A 26,741-nucleotide genomic window follows, 5' to 3' on the forward strand; every position below is an offset into this window, starting at 1 on the left:
CTACCATTTCTCTTATAAAGCACTCCCAAGACATTGTTTCACATTGGGCATACAATATATGGGAGTCTTGTGAGGGATGGGATGGAGGGATATTCTGAGAAGGTGGGAGATGAGATTGATATCTGGATCAAGCAGAGTGTTACATTTCAGGATTTTTTTGACCATTTTTCCACAGAAAGGTTGAAGAAAAGCATTAAAAGATTGTGTTTTAAGTACATTGTATTTCATTGCAAATTAAGAGAAAGTACTGGGTGGTCACAGGTGGTAGTTGCTTATAAGCTAACCTCAGATTAATAAGGAAATAATAAGCAATTTGGTGTCTTGACTCCGACACCCAATGGGTAGGAAGGCGTTTGATCTCTTTATCTGTGAACAATAAAGGAGAACGTTAGAAACCTGAAAAATAAATCTTTCTTTTGCACCAGAAGCTGCCAGTGAGGGAGAAATGACCCAAGAACTGCCAGGCTAAAAAAAAGTAGCAGGATGCAGAGGAGTTAGTCTGTGTAGGTTGAGGAAGATAATTCATTTAGTTGGGGTAGCATAGCAACTTCATTGTTTTTATATCATTTCAGTCAGTTAACTTTTACCAATTGAACTATAGAATATGATTGTGAATGTTACCCAGCACTTCATTTTCCTATGGAATAAAACAGCTTAACAATTCAAACCAAGCCTCATCTCATTTCATCTCATCTCATCTCATGTTCCTTTAGGGAAGGAAATCTGCTGTCCTTACCTGGTCTTGCCTACATGTGACCCCAGACCCACAGAAATGTGGTTGACTCTTAAAAATGCCCTCTGAACAAGGCCAGTTAGGAATGGGCAATAGATGCTAGCCTAGCCAGCGATGCCCACATCCCACAAACGAATGAAAACAAAATGTTAATTCAGATCACCTTTGGAAAGTTTGAAGAAATATACTTGCAAAATACACGGATATCTGATTTAGGCCACCAGGGGATTCCATTGTTAGGCTGTGTACCCTGCTATTATACTAGTAGACATAATGAGTGAATCAATTTAAAAAGAAAGCTACTCCGAACAATATGGGAGAAACTTACAGCACCAAACTCAAAGGTATTGTTACAATCCCCTAAAGACCGATGACTTTTAAAAATGATTAATTTCCCAAATTGCCAACAGAAATAAATCAGTGGACAAGATTTCACTCTTTTTTTAAGAGTTTTAGTGTAACAAACAAACTAAAATCAACAGAGATCAAACATTAATGAATAGGCAACTAATACCCTTAACTAAAGAATAAGGTAAGTTTTGCATTCATTAACTAGCGCAACTGAAACATGTCTTACAAAGCTCTGTTACACAATGCCACGCTTCTGGGTGATAAGTAGCATTATGGGAACATTCCCACAGTCACTCCCAGCTTGCCAGTGGAGGTTCACTTCTCTCTGTGCCAGGTGAGAGTACCTATGAGAGACCTGGGCTTGTTACACACAGTTATTAGTCTCAATGGTCTGTCGAGATGTAGATTTCCCTTGGTTTAGTTTTTGTTGTGACTATAAATGGATGTTCCTTGTTTTATAATCATGGGTACTTTTTCATTAAAATTAATGAAGGGAGGAAACTTCTTCCTTGCCCTATTCCTGTTTATGCTATTGTGTTCTTCCCCATTAGACCTAACTCGGAATGAAACTTTTGGCAGGTGAGGCACTCAGAGTTAATGGGATTCTCAGGATAAGCCAACTGCTGCTGGGATTGGTGTTATAATTATGTCACCTGACTGTATTGCTATCTGAAGTAGTGCATGTAGTGAAGGTTTGCACTTGTAATGTGCTCATACATTTCAAGAAAGACCCTCTGTTCAGTCTCCAGTTATAGCAATGGGAAGCAGCCATCCACCCACTTGAGCCTGCTCCATCATTAAAATAGATATGTATCAGTCTCCAGTTATAGCAATGGGAAGCAGCCATCCACCCACTTGAGCCTGCTCCATCATTAAAATAGATATGTATCTCACTTCTGTTTACCTACTTTTGCACCATATCTCTTGAGACCCTTACCTAAGGAAAATCTATACATCTCACTTTTGAAAGCGTTGATTGTCCGAGCATGCACAGCCTTTTAGGGGATAAGATTCCAAAATGCTTTCTGATTTTGTTCCTGAATGATCTATCTTAAATTTAAAGATTATGGCACTTTTTTTTATTCTTCCATCAGATGAAATAGATTCTCTATATCTACTGTTAAGCATTTTAAGCACCTTGATTATACCATCCCTCAAACTTCTATACTCCAGGGAATACAAGAGAATGCAATCTTCCCTCATAATTTAACTCTTTAAGCCTCACTACACCTTCTCCAAGACCATTCTACCTTATAATGTGCAATGCTTAAAACTGAACATAGTACTCCAGAAGGGATCTGATCCAGACTCTGTGCACTTCCTCATGGTTCTGAGTATCAACTATTTGAATATGAGATATGGTTGAGGCTACTAGGTTTGTTTTCCCCTGGATAATGCAGACAAAATTTTCCTTCAATGAGTAATAAGTTGGTGGAAGAGCACCAAAATAAATATAAAAGGTAATTCAATAGACATTTGAACCAATTTCTGTAAGAAGTGGATTTTGAGAGATATGAAGAGCGATTGGGTCATTAGGCTTATCTATCAAAAAGAGACATGTTTGTTGGTCCATTTAGGCTCTGTCCTCAGCCCAACCATCTTCAGCTGCTTCATTAATGACCTTCCAACCATCATAAGGTCAGAAGTGGGGATGTTCGCTGATGATTGCACAATGTTCAGCACCATTTGCGACTCCAGATACTGAGGCAGTCCATGTCCAACTGCAGCAAGACATGAACAATATCCAGGCTTGAGTTGACAAATGGCAAGTAACATTTGCACCACACAAGTGCCAGGCAATGGTCATCTCCAACAAGAGAGAATCTAACCATCGCCCTTTGACGTTCAATGGCATTGCCATCACTGATTCCCCCTCTATCAACATCCTGGGGGTTACCATTGACCAGAAACTGAACTGGACTAGCCATACAAATACTGTGGCTACAAGAGCAGGTCAGAGGCTAGGAATCCTGTGGCGAGTAACTCACCTCCAGACTCTCCAAAGCCTGTCCATCATCTACAAAGCACAATCAGGAGTGTGATGGTATACTCCCCATGCCTGGATGAGTACAGCTCCCACAACACTCAAGAAGCTTGACACCATCCCAGGACAAAGCAGCCCGCTTGATTGGCACCACATCCACAAACATTCACTCCCTCCACCACCGACGCACAGTAGCAGCAGTGTGTATGATCTACAAGATGCACTGTAGGAATTCACCAAGGCTCCTTTGACAGCACCTTCCAAACCCACAACCACTACCATCTAGAAGGACAAGGACAACAGATAGATGGGAACACCATTACCCCAGAAGTTCCCCTCCAAGTCACTCACCATCCTGTTTTGGAAATATATCACCGTTCCTTCACTGTAGCTGGGTCAAAATCCTGGAACTCCCTTCCTAACAGCACTGTGGGTGTACCTACACCACATGGACTGCCGTGGTTCAAGAAGGCAGTTCACCACCGCCTTCTCAAGGGCAACTAGGGATGGCCAATAAATACTGATCCAGCCAGTGAAGCCCACATCCTGTGAATGAATTTAAAAAAGGCTCTACATGTTCCGAAAAATCTTATGTAAAAAAAGCATCCACAAAAGTTGTAAACATTTCACAAAATTTATTGTGGTAGTCAAGTTTAGAAAGGAACATAAAAGTGCAGTGAGCAAATACTTATTCTGGCAGTAGTAATAATAGGTCTGAAGACATTCAGTATTGCAATACCTGCAGTAATATTGAAGAAAGAAAGACTTTCACTTCCACAGTATTTTGCTTTTACCTGTATATGTTGGAAGTCTGAAATAAAAACAGAAAATGCTGGAAAAACTCAGCAGGCCCGGCAGCACCTGTAGAGAGAGAAACAGAGTTAACATATCGAGCCTGTATAACTTCTTCAGAGCTGAAGAGAAGTAGAAATGTGACAGATTTTATACTGTTTAAGAGAGGATGGAGCAGGTGGAGCAAAATAGGTCAGGGATAGGAGGGAACTTAGGAGAAATTTGACAAAAATGTCATGGATACAGGACAAAGGGAGTATTAATGGTAGTGTTAAAGACTAGAGAAGGTGCTGATAGTTACATAAAGGCAAGATAGCAGAATGTGTTAATAGCAGAACGAGGGTCAGCACTCTGTGAAAGCACAACATAGAAACAAGTGACAGATGGCTCTTTTGGGGTGGGGGTGGTTGTTGGTGGAAAAGGATAAAAAAATGAATAAATAAAATTTTAAAAATGGATTTTAAAAAAAGGGTAAGGATGGAGTAGAGAGTTCATGATCTTAAGTTGTTAAATTCAATGTTAAGTCCACAGGTCTGTAAAGTGCCTAATTGGAAGATGAAGTGCTGTTCCTCCAGTTTGTGTTGGGCTCCACTAGAACATTGCAACAGGCCAAGGACGGACATGTGGGCATGAAAGCAAAATGGTATGTTGAAATGGCAAGTGACAGGAAGATCGGGGTCATGCTTGCGGACTGAGAGAAGGTGTTCTGCAAAGCAGTCACCCAGTCTGTGTTTAGTCTCCCCAATGTAGAGGAGACCGCACTGGGGGAGCAGCGAATACAGTAGACCAAATTGAAAGTGTTGCAAGTGAAGTGCTGCTTCACCTGAAGGTAGTGTTTGGGGCTTTGGATAGTGAGGGGGTAAAGGGGCAGGTATTGCACCTTTGCGATTGCATGGGAAGGTGCCGTGGGAAGTGGATGAGGTGTTGGGAGTGATGGAGGGAACGGTCCCTATGGAATGCTGACAGGGGGGTGAGGGGAAGATGTGTTTGGTGGTGGTATCATGCTGGAGTTGGCGGATATGGTGGAGGATAATCCTTTGAATGTGGAGGCTGGCGGGGTGAAAAGAGAGGACAAGGGGATCCTATCATGGTTCACAATTGTTCTGGCAGGGAGAAGAAGGGGTGAAGGCAGAGGTGCGGGAGATGGGTCAGACACGGTTGAGGACCATGTCAACCACTGGGGGGGATCCCTTCGTTAAGTGTCTTTTATACAGCCAATTACGTACTTTAGCATTCACTGAAGTAAAAGATAAGTAACTACTCATTTACCATTCAGTAATAGAACAGTAAACACTGTTTTGCCTTGTATTAATGGTAAAATAATAAATGCACAGCTACCCTGCAACATTTGAAAGTCAGTAAATATTATTCACCCTACAGTACGAGGCCAGCAAAATTCAGTTGTCCTTCAGTAATGTTGGATGAGTAAACACTGCACTGATAGGACACTCAATAGTCCTTTGCCCAGTAGTAATACTAGTTCAGTAAGTACACAGTTCCCCTGGAGTGCAACAACAACAACGTCGTAGCAATAGCAAGTGTGTCCAACAGATCGATGTGATGCATCAAGTGTGTGGGTGAAGGGAGTTAGTGTGCTTCTCAATTTCAGCTGACATTGCTGGCTAGCAGCAATGTGAAAGGGAGAGCTGAATGCATAAGCCTCTTGCTGCATTACATAGCCCCTCCATAGGCAAGTACTCTGCTGTGGCTCCTGATTGTGACACACAGAAACTGGGCCCCAGGTTTCAGAGCAATTGGGAGAAGGTTTAGCCCCTAGACATGCAGTGTGCAGGCCCATCAGCATGTGGACACACCCTGGTACTCATGAATCAAACTCCCAGCTCTGCAAATAGCCCCACTGCCTTGTGGATACCTCAGGAGAGATGAAGGCTGGGGTGGAGTCCAGCTCTTTCATCTTTCCAGCAACTCCTACAAACAAGCCAGTGCCAAGCATAGTGCTCTGCATTCCTTTGGACTCGATCAGGGAGGTCGAGAGGAGGAAGCTAATGTTTGGGCAGCCCTGAATCTCCATAAATTTTGCTCAGGCTTGCACCATGGAGGAGACACTCCAATTTCAATGAACAAAGTCGAGCACCAAGGCGCAAACTATCGTTTCAAAAGATGAATAGCTGCCGGAGAGGTATGCAAACATGCAGTTGCCTTCAATAAAATTAGGTCAGTAAATACTCATCCACCATTGCACTCCTCACAGATCAACAGCCTCCTAAATCAGTCTAGCATCAACATTTCTGAACCACTCCTGCATGCAGACTCAGTAGAGATTTCATAGAATGGTAGTACAGGAGAAGGCCCGTGCTCTGTGTTATACACCCTTCGCTGCAGATCATTTTATATTTCTATCCAATTCCATTTTAATTCATGTCTAGCCTCTGTGAACACCCAGTTGTGGTGAAGCATTCTATAAACCTCAATGGAAAAACCTTCCACCTTGGTTTTTCAAGTGAGAATCCTTGGTCCCCATTCCCCCCAAATCCTCAGTTCATCCAGCAGTGGAAACACACCACCACTATTTGCCCACAATATAGGGGAACAGGGAGTGCAGTTATCGAATTGGGGCAGGTTGGAGGGAATGCGTTCCTCTTAGTAGGAAATATAAAGTGTGAAGATCTCCTGTAAAAGTGGAGAATGTTGGGTGCTAATTGGAAGTGGTACTGCCATTTGTACTATTGGCCAAAATTAGGTCAAAGAGACAAAAACAGAAAATGCTGGAAAAACTCAGGAGGTCCAGCAGCATCTGTGGAGAGAGAAACAGAGTTTACGTTTCGAGTCCGCATGACCCTTCTTCAGAGTCATACGGACTCGAAACGTAAACTATGTTTCTCTCTCCACAGATGCTGCTGGACCTCCTGAGTTTTTCCAGCATTTTCTGTTTTTGTTTCAAATTTCCAGCATCCGCAGTATTTTGTTTGTATCCTGGGTCAAAAAGATGCGTTTTAAGAGAGGATCTTTAAATAGAGAGGGGACTTAAGGCTCCAGCATTATAAAGGGAGATAGAAGAGCTGCGAGAAAGGAAGACGCCACTGTTCCCAAGGTAACTGCAGCTGGCAGTGTAGTGCGCGTGCGCAGTAACGGTTACTTCTGGTACTAACAACAAAAAAACTACTGCGGATGCTGGAAATCCAAAACAAAAACAGAATTACCTGGAAAAACTCAGCAGGTCTGGCAGCATCGGCGGAGAGAAGAGTTGACTTCTGGTACTACGCGAGCTGCTGAAGTTCTTCCCCCCACGGGCCCGCCCTCCTTACCTTCTACATTGTGATTGGCTACGGCTGGAAACCTAGTCACAGGGGTGCGTACTTTTGGATTTTCTGCTCGGCGATTGGGGGAGATGCTAAACTTGAGAGCCAATAGCAGAGCGACTTTTGGATATTGCCGCGCGCCCATCCGATATTCTGCACGGGGATTGGCGGTACTTAAGGGCCGACACCAATAGGAGCGCAGATTTATTAACAGGTGAACTATCCGGGAAATCCTAAGTGAGTACTCCATGGACGGAAAGGTAGATAACTGAGGTCCGGTGGGGGAATCTCGGCCGCAATTACTGGGCCCGTAGGGGAGCGACCAGGGTCAGTTACTGGGTCTGGGGGGGCGGGGAACAAGGGTCATTTCTCCCGCCCCTCCCGGTCTGGTCATTTCTGTGGAGTTTTTCCGTCATTTTCTGTTGTTTTATTTTAGATTTCCAGCACCCGCAGCATTTTGCTTTTATTTTAGTGGTAATTTCTCTTTCTGCCCCAAACCACCTTAGAGCCCAATAAATGGTGTAAAATCTCATTTGAATGGTTCTGATGTTCTCAACATGTTGAACATTTCATCTGATTTATTCATGGTGTGGCATAATTTTACTAGAGGCAAATTAAAATCGGGGGTTTAACCCGCATTGAGTGATCTGTTTGGTGTTTCTGCAAACTCGGAGAGAACAGGACATTCGACCAAGAAGATCCCAGGTTTGTCCCCTGCCCCTTGTCTGCGTTGAGGTAGCAGATCTCAGCGGCGCATTACATTCAACAACAGTGTCCTGGTCTATGGGAACGCACAAATCAGCCAGAGATGACATTCAACAACTTGTATTCATATATTGCCTTTAAAATGGTAAGAATGTCCCAAGGCACTTGGCATGCCTGGCTTGCTGACTTATAACTCCTGTGAGAAGCACATGTGTATATGGGTATTGGATGAGCATGTAGGATCAAGACAATTTGTATGGTGTTGTTCATTAATGCAATAGTGCAGTCGTTTGCATCTGGTTCAATATAATTTCATTTTCCTAAACTAGGTTGCAAAACATGGCAAATAAAAAGCTGAAGAGGACTGGCTTACCTTCGGATATGTGTGAGAGGCTTAGCAAATACCAGATTGTAAACTGTCAGGTAAGACAGTGACTGGACTGGAATGGTGCTTAGTGATACTGTAGTAAACATAAATTACTTATAGCAAACTGCTGTATGCTGTAGCAAACCTCATTCATGGCCCCATAGACTAAAGAAGAACTTTAGCATTGCTCACTCTCATTGAGGTTCCTTTTTCCAGTTCTGTCCATTCTGTTCAAGGAGTTGGTTTGCGGAAGTTGCCTTTGACGCCACTCCAAGAAGACATTCTTGACTCCAATCCTTGACAATTGGCTTCCCAAACTGCAATATGTCAATTTCAAAATCCTTGTTCTGGTTTACAATTTTCCTCTCTGGCCTCACTTCATTTTGGCTCTGTAATGTTGTTCAGCCCTACTTCCCACCTCTCTTCTGAGTTTGAATTATCTATGCTCCCTCAGCTTCAGCATCTGTGATTGAGGCTTCTTCCAACATGGGCCTGCACTCAAACTTCCATTTCTGGCTCAGGTGTTTGCACACTGAGTCAGAAGGTTATGGGTTCAAGTCCCACTCTAAGGACTTGAGCACACAATCTAGACTGACCCAGGGAGTGCGACTGCTGCATTGTCAGAGATGCCATTTTTGGATGACACATTAAACCGACGCTGCATCTACCTTCTCAGATGGGCCTAAAGGATCCTGTGGCATTATTTGAAGAAAAGGAAAGTTTTTTCCCTAGTATTGAGGTCAATATTTATCCCTCCACCAACATCATTAAAAAATATTCTTTGGTCATTATCACTTTCCTGTTTTTGGAACCTCACTGCACGTATTTGCGGCCACGTTTCCGATAATATAACTAGCAATATTCTCTATAACTTATTTTTGACTGCATGCCAATGTCTTCAGGTGTACTATCCCTTTAAAGCCTTTTGTGCTGCTGTACACGTGCAGTAATTTAAAGGGACCAACTTGTGCACAGCCTGCTCGGGGGCTTTCGGGTTGCTGTGTGGCCACACAGCTTAATGGGAACATTGACGGTGACTACACTTCAAAAAGTACCTAATTGGCTATAAAATGCTTTGGGATATTCTGAGGTTATGAAAGGTGTGAAATGAATGCGAGTCTTTATTCATTCCAAACCAATTGGCCTTGCACCATCTTTATCCACCTTCCAGGCCTTCCTCTTTGACCATCAACTTTAACTTTCTCTGAAATTTTGTTTGGTGTTTGGAGGGTTTATTTTGGAAATGTTACTTTATTAAGGGCATTATTTAAGTACAACCTATGGTTGCCTCTACCCCAATTTTTTTACCCACCCCGTCACTTAACAAATTTGTAATCACTCGGTTTTAAGACTGTGTCTTTGATTTTTAACAGGACTTTCTATCCCTTTCTCCCCTGGAGTTAATGAGGTTCACCGGTCAGTGTATCCAGAAGATTTCTGCACTAGCAAAAACTGTTAGCAGGTCTTGTGCTCCTAAAATGGTCACTGTAAGTGAAGACTGTTAATTCATTGCGAGTAATGTTTGGTATTGGCTTCTAATTTTGTAACTTGTTCCTTGATTTCTGTTTCCTTCTGCTCTCTTCTCTGCTGAGCACATTGTTCCTCAGTTTTTGAGGATGAAACCTTCACATGAGATAGATTGCTCTTTGATCGATACATAAAGGTGCTGATGGAGAATATGTGCTGTGTTACAGAACCATACAGCACAGAAGGATGCAATTGGATCTATTGTACCTGTCTAGGCTCCCTGAAAGAGCAATTTAATTAGTCCCACTACCCTGCTTTTCCCGCGCCCACTTGATCCCGGCTGTTTTTTTAAAAAAATAAATAAATTTGTCTCCCTCTAAAGCACCTTGCCTTCCTTTCACTGCCTTTTTACAGCATGACTGAGATGGGAATTGTGGGCATAAACTCACTCGTTATTCCAACTTCTGCCTGAACACTACTCACTTGCTGTGTTCACAGCAAGAATACATTTTGTATTCGACCAGCACCATATTCTTGTGCCTTTAGACATGCTGTGAATGGCCTAGTGTACTACAGGCCCTATAATAATAACATTCAATGATGTAGACTGCTCACTGCATTCCTGTTTATTCCTGAAAGATAGTAGGTAGCACACTGTTAGACGTTAGATTGAAGTCAGTCTAGAACTAATAGATTTATTTGCAGTATTACTGACAACTTGCATTTGTATTGCACACTTAACATAGGAAAATATTCCTAGGAGTGTAATGAGGCAAAAATTAAGAAGTAACTTAATTACATATGTTGCTGCCACAGCTGGTGTTATTGCTGAGCAAGCCAGGCCCCAGAGTGAAGTCTGAAACAAAAACAGAGTATCCAGAGTGAAGCCTGTCTCGCTGATTATAAACCATTTTTTACTGTGAAAACGAGGAGGAAGAGCTACTGACCTCAAAAGCATAGAACTCCAATAACACCTTTAGAATTTTTAAAATTAAAAGATTTATTAAAAAGGAAAAAAATCTTAAGTGCACAAGATAAAAGTTACACAGTTAAAACAGCCTCACAGAACAACTTCCAAAATACAAGCTTGGTCAAAAGCACACAATTAAACTACCTTTCTGGCACCTCACATTTTCCCACATTATATTCCATCTGCCAAGTTTTTGCCCGCTCACTCAACCTGCCTATATCCCTCTGTAGACTCTTTGTGTCATCTTCACCACTTGCCTTCCCACCTATTTTTGTGTCATCCGCAAACTTGATGATAGCGCATTCACTTCCCTCATCCAAGTCATTAATATGTATTGTAAATAATTGTGGCCCCAGCATTGATCCCTGTGGCACTCCTCTAGTCACAGGTTGCCATCCTGAAAATGCCCGCCTTATCCCAACTTTGTCTTCTATTAGTTAGCCAACCCTGTATCCATGCTAGTATACTACCCCCAACACCATGGGCTCTTATTAAGTAGCCTCATGTGCAGTACCTTATCAAACGCCTTTTGGAAATCCAAACATATTACATCTACTAGTGCCCCTTTATCTTTCCTGCTTGTTACCTCCTCAAAGAATTCTAATAAGTTTGTCAGGCATGATTTCCCCTTCATGAAGCCATGCTGACTCTGCTTGATTATGTTAAGCATTTCTAAATGCTCTGCTATTACATCCTCTATAATAGACTAACATTTTCCCAATGACGGATGTTAAGCTAACAGGCCTATAGTTACCAGTTTTTTTTTTTGTCTCCCTTTTTGAATAAAGGTGTATAAAGGCAGTTTTCCAATCTTCTGGTACTTCTCCAGAATCTAAGGATTCTTGGAAGATTACTACCAGTGCATCAACTATCTCTGCAACTACTTCCTTTAATATCCTACGATGTAACCCATCAGGTCCAGGGGACTTATCAGCCTTTAGCCCCATTAGTTTCCCATGTGCTTTTTCTCTAGTGATAGTTGTTGTATTTATTTCCTCCCCATCTTTTGCCCCATGATTTCTTAGTATTTTTGGAATGCTATTCGTGTCTTCTACTGTGAAGACTGATGCAAACTTCTCTGCCATTTCCTGGTCTCCCATTATTATTTCCCCAGCCTCATTCTCTAAGGGGCCTATGTTCACTTTGGCCTCTCTCTTCCTTTTAATATATTTAAAGAAGCTCTTAATGCCTGTTTTTATATTATTTGCTAGTTTACCCTCAAAGTTTATTTTTTCCATTTTTTGTGGTCATCTTTTGTTGGTTTTTAAAACTTTCCCAATTCTCTGGCTTAACACTAATCTTTGCCACATTGTATGTTTTTTCTTTCGATTTGATACTATCCTTAACTTCCTTGGTTAACCATGGTTGGTTTATACTCTTCCTACAATCCTCCTCCTTCACTGGGATATATCTTTGTTGTGAGTCATGAATTATTTTCTTAAACATCTATTGTTCATCAACCATTTTTTCTGCTAAACTCCTTTCCCAGTCCACTCCAGCCAACTCTGCCCTCATTCCTTTGTAATTACCCTGATTTAAGTTTAGCACGCTTGTTTCCAACCCAAGTTTCTCATTCTCAAGCTGAATGCTAAATTCTACTATGTTACGGTCACTGTTTCCTAGGGGATCTTTTACTCTGAGATTATTTAATAAACCTGTCTCATTACACATTACCAGATCCAAAATAGCCTGATCCCTGATTGGGTCCACAAAATATTGTTCTAGGAAACTGTCCTGAATACACTCCTATGAATCCTTGCTTGTGCCCTGCCAATTTGATTTTCCCAATCTACATGAAGATTAAAGTCACCCATGATTAATGTACTGCTTTTTTTTACATGCCTTCATTATCTCCTGATTTATTCTTTGTCCTGCAGTATAGCTACTGTTAGGGGCCCTATAGACTACCCCCACCAGTGTCGTCTTCCCCTTGTTATTTCTTACCTCCACCCAAATGGATTCGACATCTTCCGATCCAAGATCATTTCTTGCTATCGTACTTATTCCATCTCGTACTAACAAAGCTACCCCACCACCCTTTCCTCCCTGCCTGTCCTTTCGAAAAGTCACATACCCCTGAATATTTAGTTCCCAGCTTTGATCTCCTTGTAACCATGTCTCCGTAATGGCTATAAGATCATACCCATTAACCTCTATTGGTGCTGTTAATTCATTTATTTTGTTCTGAATACTATATGCATTTAAGCAAAGAGCCATTAATTTTGCCTTTTTACCATTTTTTTCCCCCTTTGACTCTATTTGCTGCTGTTTTTTATGTTTGTACACTCTTTCCTTTACTGTCTCACTCTGGGTATCATTACGAAACTAGCTGCCCTGCAATGCTCCCATATCGTTTTTCTTTGTAAGCCTACGTATCCCCTCTCCAGAACCCTCCGCGCTTCTATTTAGTTAAAAAATCTCTGTACGGCCCTAGTTATTCGATTCGCCAGGACACTGGTCCCAACACGGTTCAAGTAAAGCCTGTCCCACTGGAACACTCTCTTCTACCCCAGTACTGGTGACAGTGCCCCCTGAACCGAAACCCATTCCCCCCCATACCAATTTTTGAGTCACGCATTTAACTCCTTGACTTTATTTACCCTTTGCCAGGTTGCCTGTGGCTCAGGTAGTAATCCCGAGATTATTACCTTGGAGGTTCTGCTTTTTAATTTAACTCCTAAATGTTCAGATTCTTTCAGCAGAACCTCCTTTCTAGTCCTGTCAGTGTCATTGGTATCAATGTGGGCGATGACAACTGGATCCCTCCTCTCCCATACTAAGCTCCTCTCCAGCTCTGAGGAGATGTCCTTAACCCTGACACCGGGCAGGCAACACAGCCCTCAGGGCTCATGCTCACGGCTGCAGAGAACAGTATCTCTCCCCCTGATTATACTGTTCCCTACCACTACTACATTCCTATTTCTTCCCCCAACTTGAATGGCTCCCTGTACCACGGTGCCGTAGTCAGTTTGCTTATCCTCCCTGCAATCCCCGCTCTCATCTACACAGCTTGCTGGAGCCTCATAACTGTTGGACAATCGCAGAGACCAAGGCTCCTCGAACACTTCCCCCTGTGTCCCCATACCTGCCTCAGCTGCAGTCATGCCTTCTTGCCCTTGATCACAGACCAAATTGGAATTACTTAATCTGAGGGGTGTGACTGCTTCCTGGAACAAAGTGTCCATGTAACTTCCCCCCTCCATGATGTGGCGCAATGTCTGCAGCTCCGACTCCAGCTCCTTAACTTGGATCTGAAGTTCCTTGAGCTTCAAACACTTGCTACAGGAGTGCTAGCTCTGGATCACCTTGGTGTCCATGACTTCCCACGTGCTGCAGCAACAACACATCACCTGTCCTGCCATCGCTATCGTGTTTTATTCAATTTATTAATTAATTACTTTAGTACCCCTGCACTTTACACTTGAAAAATCCCGCGCTTTTCACACTTTATTGTAAATTTTTTTACACCAGTATCGATCTTATACTTAACAAGCTATTTTTAAGAAAAAGAGAAAAAAAAATTGAGACCTAAACACAAACTAAAGACCTTTTACTTTAAGACTAGAAATAATACTCACCAAATCTACTGACCACTCAACTGCTCCCCGCCCTCTCATGCCTCTTCATGAAGCCTTGCCGCTCTCTCTCTGTGCTCTTTAATGGACTCTCCTCTCTCTCTCTCTCTCTGTGCTCTTTAATGGACTCAAAAATCCTCAAACACCTTTGAAATTCAACTTCTCCAAATATAAAAATCTTTCATGTTTTCTATTTTGCCTCTACTTTCGGGTCAACAAAATTGAATATGCCTTTCCCTGTTTACTCATGGAACCCCTGTAAGAAGCAAATATTCTTTATTGCATCTGAACTCCCTTTTGAAATTCAACAGCTTAAAAAAAAATTTCCCCACTTCTCACAATGCAAATTTCAGATCCAACCCATTTACTTGTAATACAAACCCACCATAACCTCATTACAAATGCACAAACCTAACACATTTAACCTTTCATCTTTTAGAATTCACAGACCTCTCGTAACCTACTCCCTGTTTAACTAACCCTGGACACAGACCCACTCTCAGCTTTCTACACAGAAAATCTACTCAAAAATATAAAAATATACATCTCTCATCACACGTAGAAATGGAACAGTACAAGTTATTGATGTTGCAAATATTTTGAAACCAATAGACAAAATCAGTAGTTTAAATTTCCTACATTATAATAGACACTATGCTTCAGAAGTACGTCATTGGCTGTAAAGCACTCTAGGATGTCCTGAGATGATGAAAGGTGTTATAGAAATGCAGTCTTTTCTTTTTCATTTTCTTTAGGCAATAATCAACACTGAAAATAGTTGTAGTAGATTTCCTGCTGTTTAAGTTTGTACACTAGTGGCTCAATTGATATGTCGGTCCCTGGACACAAACACCAATTCTAATAGGAACTGAAAGGGTAACACCGACCTAAAGATGAGTAATTATGAACTTTGTGCCAAAAAAGCCTTTCATGTCATTGGTGCTCTTTTAAGACATTATTTCTCTTCTTTTCAAAATATCCCATGTTGGAGTAGCAGCTGATGATTATTTTTTTGATTGATTCTTGGACTGTGGCATTGCTGAAAAGGCTAGCATTTATTGCATATCTCTAGCTGTCCTGAGAACAGTTGTGGTGGCATTCTTTTTGAGCCGCTGCTGTTGGTGTGGTGAAGATGCCCCTGCAGTGCTGTTACGAAGGGAGTTCTAGGATTTTGATGCAGAATGATGAAAAAACAGTGGTATATTTCTAAGTCAGGATGGTACATGAGGGGAACATGGAGTTGATGTTGTTTCTGTACACTTGCTGCCCTTGCCCTTCTAAGTGGTGGAGTTTACAGGTTTGAGATATTGCCAAAGAAGTCTCGCCAATTAAGTGCACTGCTTTACCCTGGGCAGCGTTGAGTTTCTTTAATGTTATGGTAACTGCAGTCATCCAGGCAAATGGGGAGTATTCCAATAGATGCATGGGAACACCACAACCTTTAAGATTTACTCTGAGTCACCCACTATCCTGACCTGGACACAGTGCCATTCCTTCGTCTTTCATTGCTGTGTTAAAATTCTGGAAATAATTGCCAAAACTTGCCATTGATGCCAGTATCTTGTGAATGAATATTTAAAAAAAACTCAGTTGAAAGTTGCTATGATGGAATTCAGCTCTTTTGTTCATGTTTGGACCGAGTCTGTAATAAGGTTTGGTGTGAGCGAGCCTGGCAGAACTCAAACTGAGCATGGGTAATCAGATATCAAATAAAAACAGAAAATGCTGGAAAAACTCAGCAGGCCTGACAGAATCCGTGGAGAGAGAAACAGAGTTAATGCTTTGAGTCAGCAGGCTATTGGTTGGTAAGTATTGTTGCTAACACAGTTAACAACAATTTGTATTTTTGTAGCATCTTTTAACGAACTGTCCCAAGGTGCTTCACAGGAGGGAGATAAGACAAAATATGACACTGAGCCATCTAAGGAGACATTAGGTCAGATGACCAAAAGTTTGGTTAAAGTGTTAGGTTTTAAGGAGTGTTTTAAAGGCAGGAAGTGCGAGCTGGAGAGGCAGAGAGATCTAGGGGAGGGTGTTCCAGAGCTTGGGGCAGAGGCAATGGAAAGCAGGGCCATCAATGGTGGAGCAATTAAACTTGGTGATTCACAAGAGGCCAGAATTAGAGGAGTGTAGATATCTCAGAGGATCGCAGACCTGGAAGAGACTACAGAGATAGGGAGGGGTGAGCAGGACTGGAGAACAAGGATGAGAATTATAAAATTTGACCGGGTGCCAACTTAGATCAATAAAAGACACTTGAGGCAGGAGTGCCAACATCCCTGGAGCCATGCCTTAGTTGTGATGTGCCCCATGATCTGGATTTATGCATAGGCAGTGGATAGTGTGAGGACAATCAAGGCCCGTAGAACCATATCTTGGCAGGAGTTGGCATTTTCAGGACACAGGAGAAAATTGAGGCAACAAAGCAAATAACCATGGATCAAATTATCATTTTGCTGCCCAGATCCTAAAACTGGCAGATTGCACACCTATTATATAATCCACCTGGTTTACCTGCCAGTTGTTCTCCCAGGTGGTCGGTTTTAAATCTGATCCTGTTTTTAATTTAACTTGTCGACTGATAACTGAAGTTACTGGTGGGCTGCTCTTTGATTTAAACATTTGGTTTTGTTATTATCAGGCACTTGATATGAAAGCAAAAAGATGTTCTCAACCCTCCACTGCTTTTTTCCCCACCTCACTAACTGAACTCGACAAAGTCCTTCACGGTGGACTCGCCTGTGGAACTCTGACTGAGGTATGGTTCAAGAAATCTGCCAATCCACTCTGCTCATTTTAATACCTAGTGATTTCACAGCACAACATGTGCTGCAGTGGGGTAATTCAGAGATAAGTGTGATTGCCCTCAATGTTTATTTTGAGTGTATTTTAGATGAATACAATGCTGCGCAAAACTGCTTGTTGGCTGAGCAGCAATAATTTGCCCTTGACGTAGATCAAGTCAGAATGGAATTAGATTGAGCCCTGATTTCAACTCCTCTTGCACACCACGCATGCACCACCCATTGTTCATTCACCCCCCTCGCAAACACTAATCACCCTGTATTGATCTACTTCCCACCCCTCCCAAACATTAATTGTCCAGTGCAGGAGGTTTGTTCAGAAACTGTGATACAGGTTGGATGACCTGTCACCAGGTTGCCTGGGCATTTTTTAGTGATCTATTATTGCCCACCTGCTTTGTTGCTGGGAACAGCCACGTTGTGTTGATCGGATCACTAAGGTGGACACTAACCTTTGTTGTTCTTTAACTGGGCATTCCTTAGAATGAGAGACTGGGGCAGGTCTTAGTCCCTCCTTCTCTGTGTCAAAAGCCTAGTCCATATGAAATTGAAGCTGGAGTTGGAGTATGACAGGAGTGAACCACATCTAATGGTTGATCCGAGATGGGTCCACTGGTGTGACGGCTTCAAGGAAGCTTGTATTTCAGACTAGTGACTGTAGTCTATTTTATATTGATTTTACTGTGTAGCAAATTGCCAATCTTTGCAGTGTCTTGGATAGTTATGGAGAAGAGACTGGAAACCGGAGACAATCAGAGAAGCTTTAAAATGATGCAGGATGACAGGAATATTTAATGCTGACTTCAGCACTCCCAACGTCAGTACAAAGCTAAGCTGTGACTGAAAGCAGCATTCATTTTTCATCTCTTGAATTGCTGACAGCTTGAAAGTTGTAGACTGAGAGAACAAAGTTAGTTAAGTCAGTACTGAAATCAGAATTGTTAGAGTCAGTGTGCCAAGTTTTCTACATAACCCGCATTATTTTTGAACTGTGATGATTAGCACAGGGAAATATGGCCACGGTGATTCTGATGACCATTTGTAGCAGCGTACTGTGGCATGTTGGCTGCTCTTGCAATCTACTTGAAACCTATAGATGAGGCCTTTATTCCCTAGAGTTTAGAAGGATGAGCTATGGTCTCCTTAAAACATAAAAAATTCTTAAGGGGCTTGACTGGGTGGATGTGGTGAGAATATTTCTCTTGGCTGAGGTATCCAGAACTTATGGGCCATAGACTCAGAATAAAGAATCAGTCGTTTAGGGGTGGCAGTGGCATAGTGGTATTGTCACTAGTCTAGTAAACCAGAGACCCAGGGTAATGCCCTGGGGACCAGGGTTTGAATCCCAGCATGGCAGATGGTGAAATTTGAATTAAAAGTCTGATGATGACCATGAAACAGTTGTTGATTGTTGTAAAAAAAAACCCATCTGGTTCACTAATGTCCTTTTTAGGGAATGAAATCTGACGTCTGTACCTGATCTGTCCTACGTGTGACCCACAGCAATGTGGTTGACTCTTAAATGACCCAAGCAAGCTACTCAGTTGTATCAAACTGCTAAAAAGTCTAAAAAGAATGGAACTGGATGGGTTCCTAGGCACCGGAAGTGATGACAGCAAACTCATCCTGCCCACCCTGTGAAGTCCTCCATACTAACATCAGGGGGCTAGTGCAAAAATTGGAGGGCTGTCTCTCAAACTAGTCAAGCAGCAACCTGACGTAGTCATCCTCACGGCGTCATACCTTAAAGACAATTGCCATGAAGCCGCATGGCATCAGATCAAACATGGGCAAGGAAACCTCCTGCTGATTACCACCCCGCAGCTGATGAATCAGTACTCCTCCATGTTGAAAACCATTTGGAGGAAGCACTGAGGGCAGCAAGGGCCACTGTATTCTGGGTGGGGGATTTCAATGCCCATGTGGAGCGTGATGGAATACTCCCCACACCTGGATGAGTGCAGCTCCCACAACACTTGGGAAATATGAAACCATGCAGGACAAAGCAGCCTGCTTGATTGGCACCACATCCACAATCATTCACTCCCCCCACCACCGACGCACAGTAGCAGCAGTGTGTACCATCTACAAGATACACTGCAGGAATTCACCAAGGCTCCTTTGACAGCACCTTCCAAACCCACAACCACTACCATCTAGAAGGATAAGGGCAGCAGATAGATGGGAAGACCACCACCTGGAAGTTCCCCTCCAAGTCACTCACCATCCTGACTTGGAAATATGTTGCCGTTCCTTCACTATCACTGGGTCAAAATCCTGGGACTCCCTTCCTAACGGCACTGTGGGTGTACCTACATATGGACTGCAGCGGTTCAAGAAGGCAACTCACCGCCACCTTCTCAGGGGCAGCTAGGGATGGGCAATAAATGCCGGCCCAGCCAGTGAAGCCCACATCCCTTGAATGAATTTTTAAAAATCACCAGGAGTGGCTCAGTAACTCCACTACAGACTGAGCTGGCTGAGTCGTAAAGGCCATAGCTGCTAGACTGGGTCTGTGGCAGGTGGTGAGGGAACCAACAATAGGAAGAAACATACTTGACCTCTTCCTCACCATCCTATCTTTCGCAGATGCATGTCCATGATAGTAGCGGTGGAGTGACCACCGTACAGTCCTTGTGGAGACGAAATCTCATCTTCACTTGGAGGATACCCACCACTGTGCTAAGTGGGGTAGATTTTGAACAGATCTAGCAACTCAAGACTAGGCAAACATAATATGTTGTGGGTCATCAGCAGCAGCAGAATTGTACTCAACCCACAATTTGTAACCTCATGGCCTGGCATATCCCCCACTGTACCACTGCCACCAAGCCGGGGGATCAACCCTGGTTCAATGAAGATTGCAGGAAGGCATGCCAGGAGCAGCATCAGGCATACCTAAAAATGTGGTGTCAACCTGGTGAAGCTACAGCACTGGACTACTTGCCTGCCAAACAGCATAAGCAATAAGTGATAGACAGAACTAAGCGATTCCACAACCAACGGATCAGATCCAAGCTCTGCAGTCCTGCCATATCCAATTGTGAATGGTGGTGGACAATTAAATAACTCACTGGAGGAGGAGGCTCCACAAATATCCCCATCCTCAACGATGGGGGAACCTAGTGCATCAGTGGAAAAGATGAGGCTGAAGCATTTGCTACACTCTTCAGCCAGAAGTACCAAGTGGGTGATCCATCTTGGACTCTTTGGAGGTCACCAGCAACACAGATGCCTGTCTTCAGTCAATTCGATTCATTCCATGTGAAATCAAGAAACGGCTGAAGGCACTGGATACTGCAAAAGTTATGGGCCCTGACAATATTCTGTCAATAGTACTGAAGATTTGTGCCCCAATACTTATCGTGCCCCTAGCCAAGCTGTTCCAGTACAGCTACAATACTGGCATCTACCTGGCAATGTGGAAAATTGGTCAGGAAGTGCTGTACACAAATACACCACCCCATCAGTAAAGTGATGGAAGGGGTCGTTGACAGTGATATCAAGTGGCACTTGCTTAGAAATAACCTGCTCACTGAGGCTCAGTTTGGGTTCTGCCAGGGCCACTCAGCTGCTGATGTCATTGTAGCCTTGGTTCAAATGTGGACAAAGGATCTGAACTCCCGAGGTGAAGTGGGTGTGATTGCTCTTGACATCAAGGATGCACTTGACCGAGTGTGGCATCAAGGAGGCCTCGCAAAACTGGAGTCAATGGGAATCGGGGAATGCTCTCTGCTGGTTGGAGTCATACCTAGAACAAAGGTTGTGGTTGTTGGGAGGTCAATCTCAGTTCCAGGATATCACTGCAGGAGTTCCTCAGGGTAGTGTCATAGGCCCAACCATCTTCGGCTGTTTCACCAATGACCTTCCTTCCATCATAAGGTCAGAAGTGGGGATGTTTGCTGATGATTACACAATATTCACCATACATGACTCCTCAGATACTAAAGCAGTCCATGTCCAAATGCAGCAAGACCTAGACAATATCCAGGCTTGGGCTGACAAGTGGTAAGTAACACTCATGCCACACAAGTGCCAGGCATTGACCATCTCCAATAAGAGAGAATCTAACTATTGCCCCTTGACATGCAATGGCATTACCATCACTGAATCCCCCACTATCAACATCCTGGTGGTTACCATTGTCCAGAAACTGATCTGGACCATCTATATAAATACTATGGCTACAAGAGCGGGTCAGAGGCTAGCAATCCTGCGGCAAGTAATTCACCTCCTGACTCCCTACAAGGCACTAGTCAGGAGTGTGATGGAATACTTTCCCCTTGCCTGGATGAGTGCAGCTCCAACGACACTCAAGAAGCTTGGCACCATCCAGGACAAAGCAACCCGCTTGATTGGCACCCCATCCACAAATATTCACTCCCTCCTTCACCGACGCACAATGGCAGCAGCATGAAACACCTACAAGATGCGCTACAGGGACTCACCAAGGCTTCTTAGACAGCATCTTCTAATACGCAACCACTACCATCTAGAAGTATAAGGGTAGCAGATGCATGGGAACACCACCACCTGGAAGTTCCCCTCCAAGCCACCCACCATCCACGTTTGGAAGTATATCACCCTTCACTGTTGCTGGGTCAAAATCCTGGCAATCCCTCCCTATCAGCACTGAGTGTACCTGCACCACATGGACTGCAGTGGCTGAAGAAGGCAGTTCACCACCTTTGTAAAGGCAATTAGGGATGGGCAAAGCTCTCATCCCATTAAGGAATAATGAAATACAGTTAGGACTGAGATAAGGAGAAACATCTTCACTCAAATGTTGTGAATCTTTGGAATTTTCAATCTGTTAAATATATTCAAGACAAAGATTGATAGATTTTTAGATGATAAGGGAATTGAGGAGTATGGCCATAGTACAGAAAGACGGAGTTAAAGTAAAAGATGAGCCATGATTTTGTTAAATTGGAGGCAGAACATGGCTGGGCCTCCTGGGTTGTCCCAGCATGTTGTGTTTCTGGATTACAGCAACTTTGACTCCTCACCCTGAAGCATGCAATTCCTGCTGTGGCATGGTGCCACTGCTGCCCAGTGATATCTCTGCACACCCATCATAGGTGAGCATTTGTGGCAACCATAACCAATTAATTTCTTCTCCTTCACAGACACAGGACATTTAAAGCTAAGTGTAGTATGGATGAGGCAACTCAACACAGACCAGGAAATCAAACCTCTGATCTGGTGCACTTACCACTGAGGGAGTTTCAAGCAGCTTTTAAATGGCATAAGTTTTTATTTCATTCTCGTGAGGTGGAGTAATGACTGCCGCAGAGCACCCAGTTGTGTTGGGCCTCGATGAGCTCTGCCTTTTGTATTCCAACTATATGAATCAATTTGTAGGACAAATTTTGTGTTAAGGGTGTGGCATGTGTTATTTTACAAAGTTATCACTCTGGTGTTGGCTCTTGTTCACAGAACAGTTCCCAATATTGTTCTCTGTTCTTAGGTGACTGGGCCTTCGGGCTGTGGAAAGACACAATTCTGCATGATGCTGAGTGTGTTGGCCACCTTGCCTGTCAGTATGGGTGGTCTGGATGGAGCTGTCATTTACATCGACACTGAGTCTGCTTTTAGTGCTGAAAGGTGAGAGGAATAGTTACAATATTTAATACTAGTACCAGTATGGTAGCCCTGTCATTATGGCACTGGACTAAAAACCCCAAAGGTTGAGTGTTCAAATCCTACCATGTTATGTTAAGAAGTTAAATTTAATAAATCTGGTGTTTTGCTGGCAAGTGCCAGAAAATAACAATTTGTCAGTGAAATCACAACTGTTTCATTTAAGTCCTACCTGGCCTGAGATATATGTAACTCCAGTCCACACCAGGTGGTTGACTCTTTGGCGTGCCCTAGCAAATGAACCAATTGTAATTCATCAATGAGGAAATCAGACAGACCTATCAGCAGCAACTGAAGCATCTTTTGGATTGAAGGAAGGCAATTTCAGGCTAGTTAACCTCTGTAGGGCTCCCCTCACCAACATCTCTAGTTGTTGTCAAAACTGGGAGAACTGACCTATAGACAAGTCAAGCAACAGCCTGACTGTAGTCCGAGCAGAATCTTATCTATCAGCCAACATTCCTGTCTCTTCCATCACCGTCCTTGGGTATGCCCAGTCATATTGCCAACATAAACCCACGAAAGGCATGGGGACAATGTCATGCAGCCAGGTTTAACATTGGCTTCCATAGAATCTCCTGTTGATCACTACATACTAATTCCTTCAACCAGCTGGCTAATCAGTACTATCCCATTACATGGAGGAAGCAAGAGCAGTGAATATTCTCTGCATGAGGAATTTCAATGTCCACCACCAAGTCAGTCACTGGCACCATTCTTGGCTAGTTCCTGAAGGTCACAGCTGGCAGAGTGGGTCTGGCTCAAATGGTGAGGGAACCAACATTCTGAAATAATTTACTTGACCTCACCCTGTCACCAAAACACCTAAATACAGCAGCATTAGCAGAAGAGAACCACTGTCCAGTATCGTGAAGAAAATGTAGCATTTCCATCACTGCTGTTGTCTCCATTGTTTAAGTGGAACAAAACTAAGGATACATTAACAACCCTTCCAGGAGACATCAGTAGCAGTAGAATTGTACGTCACCGCAAAGTGTAACCTTGTGGCTTGGCACAACCCTCACTCCTTGATCGCCATCAAGTGGGGAGAGCAACCTGGGTTCAGTACAGAATGTGGAAGGTAACAGGAGCAGAACCAGACATGTTCTAGAATGAAATATGAGCCTAATAAACCTACTACATAGAGCTACTTGCACGCTAAACACACACAGCCTGAGCTAAGCAGTCATAGAATCAATGAAAAGTCAATGATTTACTCCTCCACCATTTTTATGCCCTCTGTTGACCAGCATCAGGGTCCAAACTTACATTAGTGGTGAAACTGTCTGTGAGATTTGCTTTCAAGTCATTATTCTACAGCTTCCAGCAGCATGACTCAGTTGGTAGCATGCACAGCTTTGACTTGGAAGGCTGCTGGCGCATAGGCTAGGCCAATACATCATGGTGGTGCACAGGGCGTTCTGCTTTGCCGGTGGTGCTATCTTTCACATGAAATGTTAAACTGAGGTTCCTCTCTGCTTGTTCTAACTGATTTAAGTGGATGGTAAAGATCCTGTAACTATTTGAAGAGTGGGAATTTTTCCCGGAGCCTTGACCAACATTCCTCCCTCATGCAGCACCACCAAGCACAAATGAACTGTTGAGGGATATTGCTATATGCCTTGGGTTTTCTATTCAGAGTTATATAATTGTTTAGTGGACTGCAATAATCGAGTGCCCAAAAGCCTGTTCATGTGGCACTCCTTTTGAGAGAAGTTAATTGCTCTTGCGTATTGTGTGTGCTTGACCCCTTTATGCTGTGAGAGCCCTCTTGATGGCATTCAAATTTCTGTATTTTCTTACCTTGTTTTTTGTTGTGTTTCAGGTTGATAGAGATAGCAAGGTGCCGATTCCCTAATTACTTCTGTGCAGACCAGAAGTTGATCGCAATGACCAACAGAATTCACCTGTACCGTGAACTCACTTGCTTGGATGTACTGAAAAGGTAACTGTTGCTTCCTTTTGTTTGACTTTAATTTTATTCTCAGGCCAACCCCCAACTCTCCTCTGGAGAAAGTGAAAGGGAAAGAAAGGCAGTGAGTTTGTGTTTCATAACCGGTCCCAAAACGCATTCCATCAATTAAGTACTTTTTGAAGTTAACCCTTTCTCTCTTTTTCTGTTCTCCTTTGTTCACAACAACAACTTGTAATTATATAGCACCTTTAACATAGTAATGTATCACAAGGCATTTTGCAGGAGCATTATCAAACAAAATTTGACATGTCATATAAGATGATATTAGGACAGCTGACCAAAAACTTGGTGCAAGAGGTAAATTTTAAGGAACATGGTGGAAGGAGGGAGAGAGAAGAGAGATGGCAAGACACTGCTATACTGATATTGATCTGAATCAACTTCGTAATACTGCTGCCGAGACAGCAGTGACATAAGAACATAAGTAACAACCATTCAGCCCTTTGAACCTGCTCTGCCATTCAATAAATCATGGATGATCCTCGGCCCCAGCTCCTCCCTGCCCCTGACTCTCATACCCCTGATTCCTCAGAGTCCAAAAATCTATTATCTTAGTCTTGAGCACCCCCAGCCCTCTGGTGTAGAAAATTACAACCTACTGAGTAAGAGGTTTCTTCTCATTTCTGCCCCCAAATGGCTGACCCCTTACCCTGCTATAGTGCACTCTAGTTCTAGACTGTCCAGCCAGGGGAAACAGCCTCTCAGAATGTAACCTGCCGAACCCTCTCAGAATCTTGTACGTTTCGTGAGATCACCTCTCATTTTTCAAAACTCCAGAGTATTGGCCCAATCTGCGCAATCTCTCGCCATAGGAAAACCCCCTCATACCGGGAACCAATCAATCTACTGAGCCTTTGTTACACCTCTTTTAATTCAAGCATATCTTTCCTTAGATATGAAGATCAAAGCTGTACACAGTACTCCCGGTGTGGTCTCACCAACGCTTTGTACAGTGAAAGCACCTAAATCCCTCTGGCGTCAACATTTAATAGTTTCTCACCATTTTAAAAAAATTTTAAATTTTCCTATTTTTACTAAACTGAATAACGTAATATCTCAATGTACTCCATCTGCCACCTTCTTGCCCACTCACTTAATCTGTCTATCATTTTGCAGACTCAAGGTTCTCCTCACAGCTTACATTCCCAACTAACTTTGTATCAGCAGCAAGCTTGGATGCATTACTCCCTGCCTCTTCACCTAAATCATTAGTATAGGTTGTAAATAGCTGAAGCCCCAGCACTGATCCTTCTGGCATCCCATCTGAAGCCTGTCAACTTGAAAATGCCCTGTCTATCTCTGCTGTTTTCTGTCCTTCAGCCAATGCTCTATCCATACTATTATAATACCCCCAAAGTCATGACTTTGTGTGACACCTTATTGACTACTTTTTGAAAATCCATGTTTATTACATCTCTTGGTTCCATTTATTCACCCCACTAGTTACATCCTCAAAAATGTCTAATAAATTTGTCAAATACTTTTGTAAAGCTATGTTGACTCTGCTACAGTTGAATAATTGATCCAGGGAGACATCCCTTGTGCCCTAACAGGTTTGTTCAGTGCGTAGCTACACTGAGTCTCTGCTGAGTTAAGTGATCTCAGCCAGTGTGGTGGTAAAGGCGTTCAAGTTTGGATTTGCTCCCAGGGTTCAGCAGAGGAAAAAATTGCCCCTTGCTGTGGCTCTTGATCTCTATCCTCTGGTTCCCTGCTGGGTGTTGTGTGCATGTGGACAAAGTTGGCTGTGATGCCCCAATAAGTTGAATAGGATGCCAACACTTAACACTTAGCTAGCCCAATGGGATGCTTCTATCAGAAGGTGCCAGCAGCCTTCAACTCCGCCAACTCCATGGCACCCAATAAAACAAAACACATCCTTAGGAAGAGAGGGAAGGGAATTGGCGAAGTGGGGTCGAGAGGGTGGTAGAGAATGGTAACTTGCCACCACTCGTTATCCTCACATGGACTGCAGCGGTTTAAGAAGGCAGTTCACCACCAACTTCTCAAGGGCAATTAGGGATGGGCAATAAATGCTGGCTTAGCCAGCGAGACGCTCATCCCATGAATGAGTTTTTAAAAAAATTCCTGCGAAGAATGACTATGTGAGTGACATAC

The 26,741-nt window shown here is 43.1% G+C and overlaps 1 protein-coding gene across 9 annotated transcripts in view; it reads left to right on the plus strand.

The window, feature by feature from the left end:
• The window catches only part of rad51b (RAD51 paralog B), a 542,458-nt gene that overhangs the window by 14,687 nt on the left and 501,030 nt on the right, over positions 1-26,741 (plus strand). For 6 of the 9 annotated variants that reach the window (XM_078563047.1, XM_078563052.1, XM_078563048.1 and 3 more), the window contains 5 exons: positions 8,155-8,248; positions 9,566-9,679; positions 16,846-16,962; positions 22,479-22,615; positions 24,477-24,596. In XM_078563047.1, the coding sequence (XP_078419173.1) occupies positions 8,165-8,248; positions 9,566-9,679; positions 16,846-16,962; positions 22,479-22,615; positions 24,477-24,596 (572 nt within the window). In that variant the 5' untranslated portion in view covers positions 8,155-8,164. Of the gene's footprint in view, positions 1-4,384; positions 4,504-8,154; positions 8,249-9,565; positions 9,680-16,845; positions 16,963-22,478; positions 22,616-24,476; positions 24,597-26,741 lie in introns of all 9 variants that reach the window. The other 3 variants (XM_078563051.1, XM_078563056.1, XM_078563054.1) reach the window with 3 other exon arrangements.

Source organism: Cetorhinus maximus, chromosome 18, assembly GCF_964194155.1.
Source record: "Cetorhinus maximus chromosome 18, sCetMax3.hap1.1, whole genome shotgun sequence".
NCBI lineage: Eukaryota > Metazoa > Chordata > Chondrichthyes > Lamniformes > Cetorhinidae > Cetorhinus > Cetorhinus maximus.